The sequence below is a fragment of the Nicotiana tabacum genome, chromosome 9 (assembly GCF_000715075.1).
Source record: "Nicotiana tabacum cultivar K326 chromosome 9, ASM71507v2, whole genome shotgun sequence".
NCBI lineage: Eukaryota > Viridiplantae > Streptophyta > Magnoliopsida > Solanales > Solanaceae > Nicotiana > Nicotiana tabacum.
Window position 1 is genome coordinate 50587629 of NC_134088.1, and position 20685 is coordinate 50608313.

Consider the following 20685-nt stretch of genomic DNA (forward strand, 5'->3'; position numbering starts at 1 on the left):
ATGTACAAAGGTTTTGGGATGGGGTTTGGTTTGATATGGGTTTAATACTAGTATGTGGTTGGTTTTGGAGTAGTCACTGCGATCAGTAATGGTGCTACGACCATGCGAGTTGTGTAATATATTGGTTGATTATATCTGTGGTTATAGTTATAGCTCGATGCAACTTGTTCGGACTTATACGGTGTATAAATATAAGATTTGTGTTTTGAAAGAAATTCTAAAGGTTGGAAATTAAACTCCAAGGTTTATGGGCTAAGGTTAAATTAATGATTTTCAGTTGTATTGTGTAGTCAAGCCTATGTGGAATAGGGTGACATGGGTTCACCCCCGGGTACGTGTGTGGTAAGATGGAACAGTGATTTGATGGCTTGGAAACAACTCTTGGCACGTTCGAGGACGAACGTATATTTAAGTGGGGGAGAATGTAACGACCGGAGGGTTGACTTTTTGCTATCGAGGTCAAAATCCGATTCTGAAAATTTGAATAGGTCTGTAATGTGAAATGTGGCTTGTGTGCAAATTTTGAGGTAAATCGGACGTGATTTGATAGGTTTCGGCATCGTTTGTATAATTTGGAAATTTCGAAATTTATTAGGCTTAAATCCATGTGTAGTTCGTATTTTTGAGGCTGTTTGATGTGATTTGAGGCCTTGAGTAGGTCCGTGGTGTGTGTTAGGACTTGTTGGTGTATTTGGACGGGGTCCCGAGTGGCTCGGGTGAGTTTCGGATGGTTAATGGATCAAATTCAACTTGAAACATTTCTGCAACTGCTACCAACTGGTGTGATCGCACCTGCGAAGCTTTTGATCACAGGTGCGAAGCTGCATGTGCAGGAAATCAGTAGCATAAACGTCCAAGTGTGGAACTGGGCAGTGCTCGCAGGTGCGAGGAATTTGCCGCATCTGCGAGGCCGCAGGTGCGAAGGTGTTGGCGCAGATGCGGACTGGGGCTGGCGTGGGGGCGAACGCAGGTGCGAAGGGGAATGCGCATTTGTGTGCCCGTAGATGCGAGATTTGAGAAGGCCGGCTATTTCCACAGGCAAGCAATTTGTCCGCAGAAGCGAGGGTCGCAGTTGCGACCCCTTGTCCGCAGATACGGAAATCGCTGGGACAGAACCTTAAATTCGAGGGTTCGACATTTTCACCCATTTTCGGATTTTGGAGCTCAGGTTGGGCGACTTCGGAGAGGAAATTTTTCACACAACTTGGGGTAAGTGTTCTTAACTCCCTTGTGATTATATTCCATGAATTAATCTTCATTTTTGGTGTAAGATTATTGAATCTTCAAGACAAATAGAAGGAAATTTCTATAATGTCACAAAATGATTTTTTCAAGTTTGAATATCGATTCGGAGTCGGGATTGAGTGAAATTAGTATGGTTGAACTTGTAATTGGATAGGTTGTCGTATTTTGTGAGTTTCGTCGGATTTTGAGACATGGGCCCCACGGGTGATTTTTGGGGCGTAATTTTAGATTTTTGTGGAAAATATTAGTATTTTGATATGGAATTAATTCTTATAAATTATGTGAGCTGAATCAAATTAATTGTGACTAGATTCGAGCCATTCGGAAGTCGATACGTGCATAATGGGATTTTTGGAGCATTGTTTAGCTTGCTCGGCATTGGATTTGGCTTGTTCGAGGTAAGTAACTCTTCTAATCTTTGAGTTGAGGGTATGAACCCTGAATATATGTATTTCATGAATTGTTGGGAGGTGACGCACATGCTAGGGGACGAGCATGTGGGCGTGCACTACAGAAATTGTGACATAATTGTTTCTGTGGAATTTTGTAGTTATATGATCTTGGCATTTTCCATGCGGTTTTATGAGTTAAAGAAATTGAGCTGAAAAGCATATTAAAAATCATGTTGAGGCTATGTGCCAGTATTATTGGGACCCACAGAGGTCATATTGCTGTGAATTATTTGTTTTAAATAAAAAAAATTCATAATCAGTCATATTCATTTCATTGCATATCATATCTCAGTCTCTGTTGTTATTTATTGATACATCATATCATCATTCTTGGGCTATTTTCATGACATTGTGAGCCCGAGAGACTAGAGAGATTGATGACCGAGTGAAGTAGACGGCCTGATTGTGAGGATTATGATGTGGATCGGGGCTGCCCGCCTGCAGCATGCTTTATATACTTTATTATTATAGCACGTAAGTTGTCCGTGCAGCACGTGAGTTATCTGTGCAGATTATACTGCTTGGGCTGAAGGAGCCCCTCCGGAGTCTGTACACACCCCCAGTGAGCGTCGGTACCTACTGAGTGCGAGTGCCGAGGGCTGAGTGACTGTGAGGTATGCCCGAGAGGCATGAGTGACTCTGAGGTTTGCCCGAGGGGATGTATATGAGTGATGTTCTGCCCAAGGGGCTGTTTATGATTTTATCACTGAGTTGCATCGCATTGGCATGCACATATGACATACAAGCATAAAGATGTATTTTTCTCATATTGTACAACATCACATCATTCATGATTTCTCACACATTTTTACAGATGGGCATAGTGATGCATTTGTTTTACACGGGTTATCCGGAAGGAAAATGAAACATCTTATTTATTATTGAAAAGATTTTGGGAGAAATTATTGTTTTCAAACTATTCATATTTTTGGCAACTTCGGCAAACGATTTGGGTTTTCACTGATGTATTTGAAAGGAAGAACTATTATTTTTGAAATCATGATTTGGCTGAGCATTTTATGTCTGAGTTACTTCTAGTATTATTTGCTTTATGTTGTTATGGACTGTTGTGGACTATTGGTTATGGACCCGACCTTGGTAGAAGCTCGTCACTACTTTTAACTTACGGCTAGGTTTATTACTTACTCAGTACATGGGGTCGGTTGTACTGATACTACACTTCTGCACATTACGTGCAGATGTTGGCTGTTGTTGTTGCTGTGCTCGATAGTTGCGGGACTTGAAGATGTACCTGTGTTCCCGTTGTAGCTGCCTCTTATTTAGTGTAGCCTTAGATTTATAAAAGCTCTGTTTATGTATTATTCAAACAGACTATGTATTTATTTCATTTCCGCTTTGTATACTCTATTCTTAGAAGCTCATGATTTGTACTACCAGTTCTTGGGGATTGTATAAGATTAATATCTTTATTCATTTAAATTGCTTTAATAATTATTATTGGAATTGGATAATTGAAAGTTGGCTTACCTAGCGGGTTGGGTTAGGTACCATCACGACTAGTTAGATTTTGGGTCTTGACAAGGCTAGAGTTGAGTGAATGATTCGAACTCGAAGTAATGTGGCCAGTAGGGGTAATGGTCGAGTGAGTGCTTTGCTCGAACTCGAAATAAAAGTAGCCCGTAGGCTTAGTAGTCGAGTGAATGATTCGAACTCGAAATAATGTAGCCCGTAGGCATAATGGTCGAGTGAGTGCTTTGCTCGAACTCAAAATAAAAGTAGCCCGTAGGCTTAGTAGTCGAGTGAATGATTCGAACTCGCAGTAATGTAGCCCATAGGCGTAATGGTCGAGTGAGTGCTTTGCTCGAACTTGAATTAAAAGTAGCCCGTAGGCTTAGTAGTCGAGTGAATGATTCGAACTCGAAGTAATGTAGCCCGTAGGCGTAATGGTTGAGTGAGTGCTTTGCTCGAACTCAAAATAAAAGTAACTCGTAGGCTTAGTAGTCGAGTGAATGATTCGAACTCGAAGTAATGTAGCCCGTAGGTTTAGTAGTCGAGTGAGCGCTTGCTCAAACTCAATCCTATTTGCATAATAAATCTAGAAATAGAGGAATTTTTCTTGGATATAAGATATCGGTACAGAAGAGAACTTTTCTTTGCAAGTCATTATACATTTGTTCATGTTTTGCATCAGGGCTCGGGCCAACTACATGAGCATGGTTCGTTTTGACTATTTGGCTTTTACAACTTTTCCTATTGGAACCCTGTTGTTACGAAATAACTTTCTTGCATCAGAACTTGATATATTTGAGGGCTAATGCCCCCTCAGTATTCGGGGTCGATTGTAAAGAGGCCTCGGATACTGTCGAATTGTTTCTAAGTTTAGCACGATCACTGGTTGCCTCATTAAAAACCTTGCCGAAAAAACCATTTGGGATAAAACCGGTCTAAGGGAAAAAGAGTGTAATGCGTGCTTTCAAGCCTAGGGCTTCGTATTGAAGGATCCATCCTAGCTCCTGATCAGACTCCTGCAGGGGTTAGTTTTGAAATGTAAACGAATATGGGAGGGTCGTACCTTAGCAGTAGTATCATTTTAGGTGCGACATATTCCAATTGCTTGATAGTTGTTTGCCGTTTATGATACCGAGTTTGTATGATCCTTTTCTAACGTTTTCGAGAACTTGATACGGTCCTTCCCAGTTCGGTCCTAGTTTTCCCTCGTTTGGATTTCGGGTACTGAGGGTGACTTTCCTTAGAACTAAGTCCCCGAGTTTAAAATGGCGAAGCTTAATTCTTCGATTATAGTATGATTCGCAAGTGCATCAGCCTCACTGTTTTGCTCTCGTGGAACATGCTGTAAATTCCATTCTTTGAAATGGTGCAAAGTGACCTGTAGTTTGTCCAAATACCTTTGCATTCTATCTTTTCGAACTTCAAAGGTTTTGTTTACTTGATTTACCACTAGCAAAGCGTCACACTTGACTTCAATGACTTCTACTACCAAGCTTTTAGCTAGCTCGAGACCTGCAATCATGGCCTCATACTCGGCCTCATTGTTAGTCAACCTGGTAGTTTTGATAGATTGCCTAATAGTGTTACCCGTGGGTGGCTTTAAAATGATGCCTAGCCCAGACCCCTTCATGTTCGAAGCCCCGTCCGTAAAAAGGGTCCATACCCCCAATGACGTACATGATTTCAATAAGAGTTCTTTTTCGACTTCGGGTACGAGGGTTGGTACGAAATCGGCCACGAAGTCTGCTAAAATTTGAGACTTGATGGCCATAGGGGGTTGATATTCGATATCGTATCCACTGAGTTCGTCGACCCATTTGGCCAATCGGCCTGATAGTTCGGGCTTGTGCAAAATATTATGAAGCGGGTAAGTGGTTAATACGCATATAGGGTGACATTGAAAGTATGGTCTTAACTTCTTAGAGGCGCTTATCAGTGCAAGTGCCAATTTTTCTAGGTGCGGATATCTAGTTTCTGCTTCTCCTAAGGTCCGACTTATATAATAAACGGGAAATTGCATACCTTGCTCTTCTCGAACTAGGACACCGCTTACCGCGATTTTCGATACTGCCAAGTACAAGCAAAATTTTTCGTCTGTTTTTGGAGTATGAAGTAGCGGTGGGATCGATAGATATCGTTTTAATTCCTCTAATGCCTGTTGGCATTCCGGGGTCCAGGCGAAATCGTTCTTCTTTTTGAGTAGAGAGAAAAATTTGTGACTTCGATCTGATGATCTCGAAATGAATCGGCCTAAGGTTGCAATCCGTCCTGTTAGCCTCTGTACAGCTTTCACGCTGTCCACGATGGTGATGTCTTCGATGGCCTTGATTTTATCGGGGTTAATCTCGATCCCCCGATTTGACACCATGAAGCCAAGGAACTTGCCTGAACCGACTCTGAAAGCACATTTCTCGGGGTTGAGCTTCATGTTGTATTTCCTTAAAATCTTGAATGTTTCCTGCAAATGGGTCAAATGGTCCTATGCCCGCAGGGACTTAACTAGTATGTCATCAATATAAACTTCCATTGATTTACCTATTTGTTCTTCGAACATTTTATTTACTAGGCGTTGGTAAGTAGCTCTTGTATTTTTCAGCCCGAAGGGCATCACATTATAACAATATGTTCCATATTTGGTGACAAATGAAGTCTTTTCCTGGTCTTCCGGGTTCATCTGGATTTGATTATACCTGGAATAGGCATCGAGAAAAGTAAGGATCTCGTGGCTGGCCGTGGCACCGATCATGCGATCGATGTTGGGCAGCGAAAAGGAATCTTTGGGTCATGCTTTGTTCAAATCCTTATAATCTATACACATTCTAAGTTTGTTCCCTTTTTTAGGCACTACAACTACATTGGCTAACCATTCGGGATATTTCACCTCCCGAATGAACCCTATCTTGAGAAGTTTGGTTACCTCGTCCTTTATGAATGCGTGTTTTACCTCGGACTGGGGTCTTCTCTTTTGCTTCACCGGTCTGAACTTAGGGTCCAAGCTTAGCCGATGCGTCAATATGTCTGGTGAGATCTCTATTATATCTAAATGGGACCAGGCAAAGCAATCAATGTTATTGATAAGAAATTAAATAAGTTTTTTTCTAAGTTCGGGGGTTAATCCCGTTCCCAGATATACCTTCCGTTCGGGCCAGTGCTAGATTAGTGTGACTTGCTCCAATCCCTCAATTGTTGATTTGGTAGCGTCGGAATCATCGGGAATCACGAAGGATCGAGGGATCCTTTGATCATCATCTTCGTCGATCTTCTGATTATCTGGTCGGGTTAAGACCGATGTCTGTGATTGCTATTTGGTATCTCGTTCCCCTTTTCAGCCCGATCCCTTTACTGGCAAAGGCGAGGATATTGGATTCGCTTCCTAGACGGCAAACACTTCTCTTGCGGCCGGTTGTTCTCCGTACACTGTTTTGACTCCTCTCGATATTGGGAATTTAAGGACCTGGTGTAGGGTCGAAGGTACAGCTCTCATGTTGTGGATCCATGGCCTTCCAAAGAGGGCATTGTACCTCATGTCGCCTTCGATTACATGGAACTTCGGTTCTTGGATGGACCCGGCCACGTTTGTCGGTAGAACTATCTCGCCTTTGGTGGTTTCACGTTCCATATTGAATCCGTTTAGAACTAGGGTTGCAGGTACGACTTGGTCCTGTAAACCGAGTTATTCTACGACCTTCAATCTAATGATGTTGGCCGAGCTACCTAGATCAATTAACACACGCTTAACTTTAGTTTTATTCATAAGTACGGATATTACCAATGCATCGTTATGAGGTTGTATGACTCCTTCTGTATCTTCATCATTGAAAGACAAAGTTCCTATGGGTGCATAATCCTGAGTTCGAGATCATTTTTCTCTCACAATCGATGTCTTAGTGAGTTTAAGCACCGGCCCTTGAGGGGTATCGACACCGCCGATGATCATGTGAATGACGTGCTGTGGTTCTTCTTGTTCGTTCTGCTTGCCGAAATCCCTATTTTTGAAATGGTTCTTCGCCCTGTCGCTTAAAAATTCTCGAAGGTGCCCTTTGTTAAATAATCGCGCTACCTCCTCTCTTAGTTGCCATGGGTGCCATGATATTCACACATTTGATTGGGATTCCTCTGGGCAAGATCGATCGTATAGGTCAAGGCCATTTAGTGTCTTTGATACCTCCGATAGCCGACACGATGGCAGATGCATCGATGCTGAAGTTATACTCCGATAATCAAGGTGCTTCCTTAGATCCGACAGGCCTGTTGAACCTACTTCTGCTAATCAGCCCCCGGGACCCTTGACCTCGATCACTTCTTTTGTTAGTTTGTCCGAGGTTATGTCTCGATTCACTGATTCTGCGATTTTTGTTATACGGTCGGTATCGATCCCCGATCGGACCTTGTTCTTGATTAATATCACTTCGAGCAGCGGGTTCAGACCCCAGTTGATCATCTTCGACCCTAATTTTTGATTGGTACCGATTGTGCATGTTGGCTCACGTGATGGCTGGGTATTTGATCAGGTTATGCTTCAACCGCCGTGAAGCCGTTGAACTTCGTTCGTTCAAGCCTTGGGTGAAAGCCTGAACAGCCCAATCGTCTGTGACTGGTGACAGATCCATTCGTTCCATTTGAAAACGAGATACGAACTCCCTCAGCATCTCGTTATCCTTTTGCCTTACCTTAAAAAGGTATGATTTCCTTGTTGCGACTTTTATGGAGCCAGCGTGTGCTTTTACAAAAGAATCTGCTAACATGGCAAATGAGTCGATGGAATTTGGTGGTAGGTTGTGATACCAAATCATTGCTCCCTTCGAGAGGGTCTCTCCGAATTTTTTTAACAACACAGATTCGATTTCATCGTCTTCCAAATGATTGCCCTTGATGGCAAACGTGTAAGAAGTGACATGCTCGTTGGGGTCGGTCGTTCCGTTATATTTGGGAATTTCGGGCATACAAAATTTTTTGGGGATTGGTTTTGGGGTTGCGCTTGAGGGAAAAGGTTTTTGCACTAATTTTTTGGAATCCAACCCTTTTATTATTGGTGGAGCTATCGGGATCTGATCGACCCTAGAGTTATACGTTTCTACTTTTTTATCATTGGCTTCGACTCGCTTTGTAAGCTCCTCGAGCATTTTAGCAATTTCGGAAGTAGTCCCCGATTCTTGCTTATTTGACCTCACTATGGCTGGCTCTGTTTTGTGGGCGATTTCTCGAAGTGGACTGGGCTCCGGCCTGCTCGGTAGCTGGGTTTGGCTCTGCAACTAAGCTATCGCTTCCTGTTAAGTTTGCAACATTTCGAAAATCATACGCAAGCTGACGCTGTTTTCCTCGACGTTATGGGTGTTTCGAGTTGCAGACTGAGTGCCACCATGAATGCTATTTTCAGGTTCAAAATGTACGTTCGCCTCAATGGCCACATGTTAATTGATATCTATCGGTACTCCGATTCGAGCTCCAACGGCCTTGATAAGTGGTCTTTCGGCACTGGGTGTCAAGTTGTTGTTCTCATCTTGAAGACCGGCTTCGTTGTCGATACGTAAGGCCATTTGATTGGTAGTTAGTCGTTGCTAATCCGAAACCCGAGATACTTTCGGAAACAAGCGCAAAATGTTATGTTTTTGCAGATTCGTATCAAATAACCACTGTTATCCTTAGCCCCATGGTGGGCGCCAAACTGTTTACCCGAAAAATGGATAGAGTTAAATTTGTACGTAGTTCTAAGGATATGTGGTATAGCTTAATACAAACCGTAAGGATAAATAAAAATATCAAATATGGATTGCAAAGAGTGCAAAGTAAATAAGGTTATAAAGAAGATGATTTTTAGGACTGAACATGTTGAATCAATTTATGAAGCTTAAAAGAACAACTCTTCACTATAGGAGAATATGGTGCTTGAATTACAATGTAAGCAAAAACTTGGTCCTTACAGAAATAATAACCATCCCCTTTTATAGTAGAGGGATTTTACTTTAGATATAATTAAAAATACATAATGGGAGACCCACGATAAATCAGTTGTTCCATAATTCCTGCCAGGATTCTCTTCTCTAGTGGGATTGCAACGGCTCTTGTCTATGAGCTCGATATTGACTCGAGTTTTCGGTTTTGTCTCGAGCTCTCGATCTTGACTTGAGCTCGATTCTGACTCGGATCCTTGCATTGATTCGGGGTCAGTGTTGGTCGGTCTCTGAATCATAAGCTCGATAACTTTACTTTGCATCATAGTTCGATTTGGATTCTAGTTTGATAATGATATCGAGCTCGACATTGATCGGTCTCTCGGGTTCGAAGCTTGTTTGTACCATCTTCGGAACTCATCTCGAAGTTTTACTCCGATCTATTACGTTTTGACCTCGATCAATCGTACAAAGTCGAAATCTATTTCGACCGTGCCGAAATCTATTTTGACTGTATACATAACCACAATGAAAAAAAAAAAGTGTTTCTAAAAAAGAATTCACTGAAAAACGGTTTATAGAAAGTTGTCCAAAAGCCACCTAATCGTTTCTTCTCATTTCTTCTGCGTTTGGTGACTGGTCATAATTTTCTTTTCCAAAAAAAAAAAAAAATAAACCTACCAACTTCTGAGGGTGTTCGTTTGGACTTTAGAATGTTTCTTCGAAAGGGTTTGTTAGTTAAAAAAAAAAAAAACAAAACAAAAACTGTTTTGGGACTACTTCAAACAAAAAACAAAACTTTTTGGTGGTAGAACAGATTTTCTTATTAAAAGATAAAACTATCCAAAATTCCAAATACTTTGTGTTTCTTTATTTTTTTTTAAAAAAAAGATTATATTAAAAATTGTCTATAAATGTTCCATGTTAGCACTTATAATTTTTATTTGTTTGTGTGTCCAAGGAGCTTAAGATGAGTCAGATTAATAGCAGGAGACATAGTGCGTGTATTTTGAGGTTGACCCATTTCCCCAAAACTATAAAGTCAAAATAGAAATGAAAAAAGGAATAAATTGAGAAAAGTCAAGAGAAGAAGAAGAAGATGGGTTGCTTCGATTGCTTCGACGGAGGAAGCAAAAGAGAGCAGCGGAGAGAGGAAGAACGAATTGCCTCCGAAGAAGCTCGTGCCAGAGCTGCTGAAGCCGCCCAAAAAAGGCATTTCTTTTGCTTACCCTTAACTTGTTACCCACCATAATAATATATAGTCTTTGCCCCTTTAAATTTGTTTCCTTATCTGTTGAGTCGCAGTTGATTGATGTATCCACATTTTCTCTCTTTGCGTTACTGAATTTTTTTACAGTTGTTGTAATTCCATTATTATTCAATTGATGGCTTGACCACAATTCAATCTGCTATGAACAAGAAATTTGCTCATGGACTTAAAACATTAGCACGTGTACTCATTAAGGATGGGTATTTCATAAAGAAACTTGCTTAGGGACTTGAGACATAATAATAAAAGTTGCCCCGCATCAAATTCAATGATCAAAAAAGGAATTAAATTGCAGTCATGAAGGATGTTTGTTTCTTGAATTCGTACTATCCACAAAAATGCTCGCTGGTTGCTCATATATCTTGACAGATCTTCATGCATTTTCTGTTGCTCTCTCTGAAGCAATCAATAGTACTTGATGATTGGTTTTTAGTCTTTGTGAAATTTTAGAGGTATGATTTCATTCATCAATTGAGTGCCCAAGAAGGGATTTGGGATGATGTATTCTATCTTATGAAGGAGGAGAGAACTAATAATATGTCTTACAAAGCTGGATTATTCATCAGGAGCAGACGAACGAATGAGAGGAGGATTGGGGGGTAGACAAACGTTGAGTTAGAGAGGAAAGAGAAAGTGTAAATTCATTCTACTCCCACTACAAGCATACAAAACTTGTGTGCAGAAGCCGTGTTTCGAGTAAACAATTGTTAAATCTTAGCAGGACGTTAAAAGCAGTCATCTCCCTCCCCTTTCGCATGTTTCCAAACACAATACTAGTAAGGCCCGAGCTGAAGGAAAGTTGAAGCTTTTAGTCATACATAGAGCTCTTTTAGGCATATAGTACCTATTAGCTGCCAAATCAGTACAATCTCTTAGTAACTACTCCGTCTGTCCCAATTTATATGTCATACTTTCCTTTTTAGTCTGTCCCAAAAGAATGTCGTACTTCCTTATTTAGAAACAATTTAACATTAAACTTCCTACTTTACCCTTAATGAGATGATTTATAGCCACACAAGTATCTAGCTTCTTTTGCATCACAAGTTTTAAAAGTTTTTCTTTCTTTCTTAAACTCTGTGTCAAGTCAAATACCGCCACATAAATTGGGACGGAGGGAGTGCTAATTACTAACCATGTGAAGTTTGTAGTTTGCACAAAGAGATCGATATCTGTATAACCTCAATGAAAGATTGAAACTCAAACATGCACCGGGCGGTACATATAAAGTCAGCCTCATATCAACTGACCACCCACGGCAGGAAAGATACTTAAATGGGACAAGGGGCACTGGTCTCATCCTAAGTACAAGCATATAATATCTCACTCTTGCGATTTGAACTTCTTATATTGATGAATTCATAACTTTGCATTCTAATTATGCAGCTTCTCCTGACATTGTCAGATTGCCACTACTGATTTAATTACAAGATCTTCTACGTAACTTGATGGCTTGAATAATCCCAACATTTACAGGCAAGAAGAATTTGAAAAATCTGCTGCAGGAAGAGCAGCACGTGCACAAATGGAAGCTTCCGCCAAACAATCAACGATTACGAACAAAGGAGAAGCAGTTCTTAAGGTATTCTCCTTGTTTTATTGATTACTGGTGACCGTTCTCTCTATTATATACTTATCATTTTGCATCGCAACTACTTCTCATATTAGTTAAAAACAGTATTCACAGTTTAAGGTTCCTCTATCATTAGTCCAAAATCCTTTCTTTTGAGATTGATGCTTTCCATGCCAAGTCTAAATACTTAAAGATAACTGAAAATAATACTTTGAACTCTGATCTGCGAAAAATTATGTGGATGCAGTGGCAGATGGGATGAGGATTAGCTCTCTTTGGATGACTTCCTCCATTCACTGTAAGCATCACTACTACCCAATTTCTGTGTTTCTTTTAGTTTCTTATTTAGAAAATGGCCTTGAGCATTTGAAGATTGAAACATACTTCTGCAAAGGTACAATTAAGAATGTCTTTATATTACTTAATGACTCTTTATATTTTGTATATTGACTTTTGAAAAATCGTTTCCAGTCAGATCTGTTAGTTCTATTTAAGACTGTCAATGATGTGGATAGAATGTAGAATCTGGAGGAGTAAGTAACATCTCAAGTGGGAATGTAAGTAAGCATGTTTTGGCCTGCCAAAATTCCTGTCTCATGGTGGTGTAGTCTTTTGTGTTTGGTCAAACTTCATATGCCTCACAAAAGCCCATATCTAAATTAAACCAGTCAGTGCCTCCCACTGTTTTTCTCAACTGTACCTGAACATCTTTCTTGTTTCCAAGTGCTGGCGAGATATCGTAGCCATCTCTTCCTTTCTCTTCTACAACAGATGGTAAGAACTATTTTTCCTTTTATGGGAACAATAGTGCCATTGCTGTATTTTATTTGTATGCATTCAAACTAAAATTCTGTGTCTGAAGTACAAGAGACACCAATACTTGTGTAACTGTACTAAAGATCCTTCAGTTGTTTTACCAGGTGGAATATTTGAGGTGCGCCTATACTAGCGTTGACACCACGGTAATTAAAAGAACAATAAAAGATCCTTCCAGTTTTATGTTTGTTATATTCTCACATTTGAAGAGAGGGTGCTCTTCTGTGGGGTAAGGTTCTTTTGTCATTGGAATTAAATGGAATGCGTACATTCTTGGAATGTTTTTATTACTGCCTATAGATAAATCATGTACCTATTAGTGGTACTTCAGTTCATAACAACAACATACCCAGTATTATCCCACACTGTGGGGTCTGGGGAGGGTAGTGCGTACGCAGACCTTACCCCTACCTTGTGAGGATAAAGAGGTTGTTTCCAATAGACCCTCGGCTCAGGAAAGCATGAGCACTACATTAATGAAAAATATAGACAAGAAGGGACAATACCAAAAAGTCATATAAAAGCAGAATAAAAACAACAAGATAGTAAGGTGATCAATAATGAAAGAAAACAACGGTTAATCATAAAAACGTATTACCAATAGAAAGCGAGACATTAAAACTAAGGGTGGCAAGTGGGCCGGTCCAGGCCCTGGACCGGCGCGGGCCTGGACCGGCCCGGGACCGCGGGCCAAACGGGCTAAACGGGCCAGGACCGTTTGGCCCGATTTTAGTGGGCCTGGGCCGGTCTCGTGGGCCGGTCCTATGATTTGGACCCATCAGGCCCGGACCGTTAAGCCCGCTAGAGCCCGGGACCGGCCCGGTACCTTAATGGGCCAAACGGTCCCAACGGCTAAATTTTTTTATTTTTTAAAAAAAAAACAATATAGTCGTTGGGCTGTCAAAAATAGCCATTTAACCCCCCCAACTTTTTTTTAATACCAAACTTTTTATAATTACACTTTTTCCCTATTTTCAACTATAAATACCCCATCATTCTTTCATTTTTTCTTACAAAATTATCAATCTATCACAATCTCTCTCTAATTTTCTTCTATATCAATATATTTTTTTTGATAAGAAATATATATATATATATATATATATATATATTATACATTTAATATATATACTATACTATATATACATCTTATATATAGTATATAAGATGTATATATAGTTTATCGAATATAGCTTATTACTTCTATAATAAAATTTATAAAGCATTGTCTTAGATATTTTTTTTAACATCCTTTTCTCTCTAATATCCGGAGGGAATAGTAAATTCTTTTAGAAAGCTAAACAGTTTATTTTTCAACCCAATTTGAATATATACATCTTATATATAGTATATAAGATGTATATATAGCTTATCGAATATAACTTATATATATATATACTATATATACATCTTATATACTATATATATTCGATATTAAATATTGAATATTAAAATTTAGGTCACAATTCTATAATAAAATTTACAAAGCATTGTCTTAGATATTTTTTTTTAATATCCTTTTGTCTCTAATATTTATTTAATTTTTTTTTTAAAAAAAATATGTTGGGCCCACTTAGCCCGTTTAGCCCGCGGGCCGGGACCGTTTAGCCCGGGACCAAACGGTCCCGGTCCCGGGCCGGTCCCTACAAAAAGCCCATTTGGCCCGGGCCCATTTGGCCCGTTTAATTTGGAACCGGCCCGTGACCGTTTGGACCGGCCCACTTGGCCCGTTTAGGCCCGGGACCGGCCCACTTGCCAGCCCTACTGCGTGGAAATATTACTGTTATGAACACTCTATACTACCTACTCTACTACCCTAATCCTCGACCTCCATACCTTCTTATCAAGGGTCATGTCCTCGGTCAACTGAAGCTGCGCCATGTCTTGCCTAATCACCTCTCCCCATCTCTTCTTTGGCCTACCTCTACCTCTTCGTAGGCCCTCCAATGTCAACCTCTCACACCTCCTCACCGGGGCGTCTGTCCTCTTCCTCGTCACATGACCAAACCACCTAAGCCGTGCTTCCCGCATCTTGTCCTCAATAGGGGCCACACCCACCTTGTCGCGAATAACCTCAATTCTTATCCTATCTAACCTGGTGTGCCCGCACATTCATCTCAACATCCTCATCTCTGCTACCTTCATCTTCTGGACATGAGCGATCTTGACTGACCAACATTCAGCCCCATACAACATCGTTGGCCTGACCATCACTCTGTAGAACTTACCTTTAAGTTTCGGTGGCATCTTCTTGTCACACAAAACACCGAAAGCGAGTCTCCATTTCATCCATTCCGCCCCAATACGATGTGTGACATCTTCATCAATATCCCCATCCCGCCCCAATACTTCAGTTCATAAACCTTTCAAAACCAGCTTAAGTTTCTAGACAAGAAAGAACTGAAATATGATGAAGCTGGCGGTTATGAAATTCAACTTTAGTGCAGTAATTAAATTGCATTTCTCCATAGGTAACATATTCTAAGTTGGTATCTGTGTCAATATATCGATGCTAGGCCAAAAATTTATTTCTGAAGAATAGATGTGATTCGAGCAAACTAACATGCTTGGCTGCTCCTGAGCAAACAGAATGTTTACCAATGACTGAGTTTTTTCAAAAGTGAACAAACTACAATATTTTTTAGGAAGTACCATCTATCTGTTGCAGCAAATTGGAAGACAACATTTGGTGAATATCATTCGAGCTATTTGAAATGAATCTGTTACTGTGGTGAAAGTGCACACTTGGAAATATCTGACGCTCAGTGTTCATTTTAAATGTTTTTTGTCGTTGTCTGTAAACTAATGAGAATAACGTGGAACAAGTCTCAGATTTGTATTTCCAATCTTTCCACCAGTTGATTTGCTCTTCGTGTCTCCGTTCTTATTTGTGTTCAGCAAAGAGTTCGAGTTTACCTTTATTGTTTTTTTACTGAGCTTGTGGTTTTTGTACAACAAAAGGTCTTGTGGTTCTTAGATTTTTCTTCTTTATTCTGTTTCCTTCTTCAGGCACTAAAGTTCTTATTAGAGTTGAAGCTTGATCTCCAACAATCTGTCATTGTGGTGAACACTTGTAAATATTTGAAGTTCTTACCTATTCAATTTAGTGTTTTCTACGATCTGTCTGTAAACTGAAATGAGAATAAGGTGGATAAGGACAGTTTGTATTTCCATCTTCCACCAGTCTATTTGCTTTTTTTTTTTGTCTCTGTTCTTGTAAGATTCTCTTGTTTACAGCAAAGTGTTTAGGTGTACTCTTTACTGAACTTGTGATTCTTGTTCCACAAAATGTTATGGCTGATCTCCATTTAAGAAAAAAAAAGGTAAATGGTGTATCATGGTTTGTGGATTCTAATGGCAGAGCAGTCATTAATTAACAAGGTTCTTAAGCAAAACGGTAAGGCTTTACGAGGTGCACTTTCCAGTAGATTTCGGAAGAACCTGCTTACTATGTTCTGCCAAAGTCTTGAGTAGGCGTGATGAAATGTCAGAGCAAAATGCTATAACTTCAGAGTATATAGCATTTTGGTCAAGACTATAAACAACAAGACTTGAAAGTGAATTGTCAAGCCTACTTCAAACCGTTTAAAGATTAATGTAGCCACTAAGTCTTTTTGTATGTTGGCAAATCTTTGCTGATCCAATTTCCAGGAGCTGAATATAGCACTTTTATATGCAACAATACTTTTGTTCATTTACGGAATGTTCCCGATCGTATTAGATAGGAGCATCTAAACTAATTCATGACTAAGCCACTTTTTTTTTTTGTTTATCAAATCCACTAGGCAAGGTGCCTAGGGCTAGTTTTTATATATATAGAAAACAAAAACAAAATAGAGTGAGGTCTTACAACCAACAACAACAACAATCCAGTATAATTCCACTAGTAGAGTCTGGGCAGGGTAGTGTGTACACCGACCTTACCCCTACCCTGAGGTAGAGAGGCTGTTTCCGATAGATCCTCGGCTCCCTCCCTCCAAGAACTCCCACCTTGCTCTTGGGGTGACTCGAACTCACAACCTTTTGGATGGAAGTGAGGGTGCTCACCACTAGAGCAACCCACTCTTGTCCAATTATTGAGCTACTAAAGTAGTAAAAAAGATTGAATAAAAACTAGCCATGTAAAGTCACTGTGCTTGTCAATCCATATAATCCAAAGAGTGCAAATCTTCATCATTGTGCGAGCATTCACCAGTGCCCAGATTTTCGCACAACTATTTTGACTAAGCCACTTCACTCATTGTTTTGACGTTCTTTTTGGTTTCCTTTACCTAAATATTGTTGCTTATGTTATTCTCAAGGGAGCACTAGTCCTGCTCATTTAATTGTTTGTTTGTATGGTTAAAATAAACTAAGGTCCAATACCCTTTTTTGTTAGAACCTGGCACTTAATGGAGGTTGGGTTACCTTTAACTTAGCCCTAGCCCCTAGGAGCTTAGAAATGTATGACTTACATGCTCATCCACAGTTCTCCCCTAGTATTCATTATTAGCATGCTTTTAAAGATATATCACGGATGCTTAGCATGAGCTAATGATTAACAAGTAGTAGCAGTAAAATATTTATACGTCTAGCAATTTCGTTTCAGTTCAAATATGGAATAATATATATCCAACGTGAATCAAGCTCTTGTAAATAGACACGGTCGTAGCATATTTAATATATTTCCTATTTTTCCGTTGTGAATCATTCTTCCATAACATATTTAAATGGTAATATCTTCCTATTTTTTTGTTGGAAACCAATCCAATCCATAATGATTTTTTTCTTTCCATACATAGACTCTTTTATACAATGTAATCCTAGCAAAATTATACTTATTATGTATAAAATCTGCTATTTTCTCTATTTTTGTGTAGGATATATTATACTATTTATAAATTTATTTATTTACCATATAAATCATGTATATCCAAAAAGTAAAATACATATATTTGGTGATAAATAATGTATATATGTGATATATATACATTATAGTTAATGTATTTTAAAAGACAAACCATGTATATACATGTAGATATATTTAGTATAATAGTCGTACATAAACAGTTTATGTGACATATTTTGTTTCTATATTAATACCAAATTTATATTAATAATATACAAGGACAAATAAACCATTAAAATAATGGAAAACGGTACCAACTATATTATACCAAGTATATATGTAATATGTATATAGAATATTATACCAAGTATATATATAATTCGAATGTTATAATTGTATATCCGCACATTATACCTTTAATAGCAAAATGATGATCAGGAAAATTGTAAGGAAAAAGTGAAATGAAGTTCTTTTTCGAAGAACAAGAAGAAATACAAGAAGAATAAAATTGAGATACCATTCATAATTTGGCTGAGTAAAAATATGAAAAATGCTTTTTGATGTTCTAGTGACTAACTGGAAGAAGTCCAGGTCATAGAAAAATGAGATGTGAAGGAACAAGACTAACATATTTAGAAAGATAATCACAAGATACATGGAAAATAAGGACGCAACACATCGGAAAAATAGGGTGGCGGACGCAAGATAGCTATTAGATCCCTTATTTAGTTAAAGCTTTAAATTAGTTGGAAGGTAATACTGATCAAAACTATCCCTTAATTTGTGAGTCTGTTAAAATTTTAAACAACTACTTGATTTTTCAATGCTGCTAAAAAGGTAAAAACAATTGTTGTTTTTGAAATAAACAAAAAATGCTTTTATTTATGAGAATAATTTTTAAAAAGAGACCATCCATGTAAAATCTCTACATACTTAGGGGTGGCAAATGGCCTGTTTGAGTTGTATTTGGGCTGGTCAAGATGACTGACTCAATAAATATGTCATTGTCTAATCCTACCCAAAATTCACTTGGGTTAAGATGTGTTGGGTCAAGATGAGCTAAACAATGGGTTGTAATCCAACCTGCCCAAATTGACTCAAATCTTTGCAATATTCTCAACTGATAGACATGCATATATAAAAATTATCTTATGTTTTAGAATAAATGTCAATTCATGCCAAATAATTTCTTTTCCAATTTGGATTTAGAATTTTATTTGATAGTTGTTCATCTTATAATACTAACAAAGATCAGAATAATAAAAAAGTAGTAAAATTAGAACTTTCCACCCACCCCAACCTATCTCCTACCCCCGAACCCCCACCCCATTCCTAAATAGAAATCTTATTTAGAGTACCTTCTTTTAATGTTGTAGATAAAGTATTTTTTTTCGTTTCAACAAAATGAATATTTTTTTTTATGATGTAAAGAAAGTATTTTCTTTCATTTCAATAAAATAAATACTTTATTTTCATAATGTAGAAAAAGTATTTTCTTTTTCACAAAATGAGTACTTTTTTTCCCTGTTGTAGAAAAAATATTTTCTTTCATTTCAATAACTAGTTACGTTCGGCGCGTGTTGTGCCCGAGCCAAATGATTAGATTGAGCTTTTCTTATAATAAACAAATTAGTCAATAATCAAATATACAAGTTTAAATTTTACCACAAAATTATTTTTCTTGCAATGATTTATTATATTCAGTGCAAGCTGTCACGACCCAAAATTCCAACCCGTCGTGATGTCGCCTAACACACCGGCTAGGCAAGCCGAAATATAACAATAGAGAACCAAAACAACAGAATTTATAAAAATAACTTAAGTATGAAATCTCAATAAGACAAAATACCGCTAATACAAGATAAATTCCCTAGAAAATTGAAAAATACGGAGTCATGAGCTCTACATCGGAGTACAAGTCTGAAAACTAAATAGTAATATAGTCTGAACTGAAATAACAATACATAAGAAAATACACGTCAAAACTACGGCCAAGATAGCAGTTTTACCTCGCCTCTCGAAGATAGTCTAACAAGCGAACCTACTGCCGATAACTGGTCCCCACACCTAGATCTGCACAATTAAGTTGTAGCGACTCAACCGGTCGCTTGGAGCACTTGCATTCTGTTCAGCTATTTGAAGTCTTGAGTAGCTTCATTTGATGTATGATGACTTGTGTGTATCGTCGGTTTCGATTTTCGGGTAATTCGAAATCAGTTTGGAAGAATGATTTTTATGCTTGAATCCTTAAGATGGAAGAGTTGACCAAGTTTGACTTTTTAGTATTTGACCTCGGATCAGACTTTTGATTGTCCCGTTTGGTCCGGATGGTGATTTTGTACATCGGCGTATGCCCGAATTTGCATTTTGATATTTCTAGAAGGTTTCGGCACTGATTGGCGAAAGTTAAAAATTTGAAGGTTTGGAATGTTCATAAGTTTGACCGAGAGTTGACTTTGATGATATCGGGTTCTGTTGATTGACGACCAATTTTGGCCCTCCCTTTTAAAATTAATTTATTTATACTTAATAATTTACAATAAGTATTTTAAAAGTATTTTCTATCAATAAATACCTATTTCTATAAATTAATTAATTATTAATTTTGAAATTAATCACTTAATATTAGTATTATATAATTAAAAATATACTTACTATTTTAAAATTATTAAAATAACTTTTATATACATCACATAAGCCTATATAGTTAATTTAATGAATTACTTCTTAATTTCTAGTAAATTAGGTTACTATGTTAATATTTTGAAATTAGTGTTATAATTTAGAAAAAAGTATTTTTATATTTAATTAATTAAATTAATTATTAGTATATTTATTAATTATAATTTTACTATATTTTATTGAAAATAATTAAGTTTATTTAAATTGATTTCAAAAGGGTAAAAGGCTAAAGGGTTATAATTGTAATTCCTTAATTAAACATAGTGGCTATTCTTTAAATTAATTGCAGCTTAATTACCAAGCCCAAGACCAAATGTGACCCAGATCCAACTCCTTTCTTTCCACTTTGGTAATCCTTGCAATCACATTTGAACCAATCACCGCATGCCACGTCACCCGTATCTCTGACTCACAAAAAAAACACAAATGAATCTGGACCATTGGTCTATCTTATCAATGGT

The 20685-nt window shown here is 38.2% G+C and overlaps 1 protein-coding gene across 1 annotated transcript; it reads left to right on the forward strand.

Moving 5' to 3' along the window:
• The first annotated feature begins 10030 nt into the window (after nucleotides 1-10030).
• Nucleotides 10031-15977, forward strand: LOC107809975 (uncharacterized). The gene is made up of 4 exons (XM_016634684.2): nucleotides 10031-10270; nucleotides 11802-11907; nucleotides 12146-12196; nucleotides 15724-15977. The coding sequence occupies exons 1-3, from the start codon at nucleotides 10158-10160 to the stop codon at nucleotides 12158-12160; spliced, it is 234 nt and encodes a 77-aa protein (XP_016490170.1). The 5' UTR covers nucleotides 10031-10157; the 3' UTR covers nucleotides 12161-12196; nucleotides 15724-15977.
• Nucleotides 15978-20685: the final 4708 nt, after the last annotated feature.

Coding starts and splice junctions, on each gene's coding strand:
- LOC107809975 (XM_016634684.2), top strand. CDS start 10,158: ATGGGTTGCTTCGATTGCTTCGACGGAGGAAGCAAAAGAGAGCAGCGG. Junction 10,271..11,801: donor GCTGAAGCCGCCCAAAAAAG/GCATTTCTTTTG, acceptor CAACATTTACAG/GCAAGAAGAATTTGAAAAAT.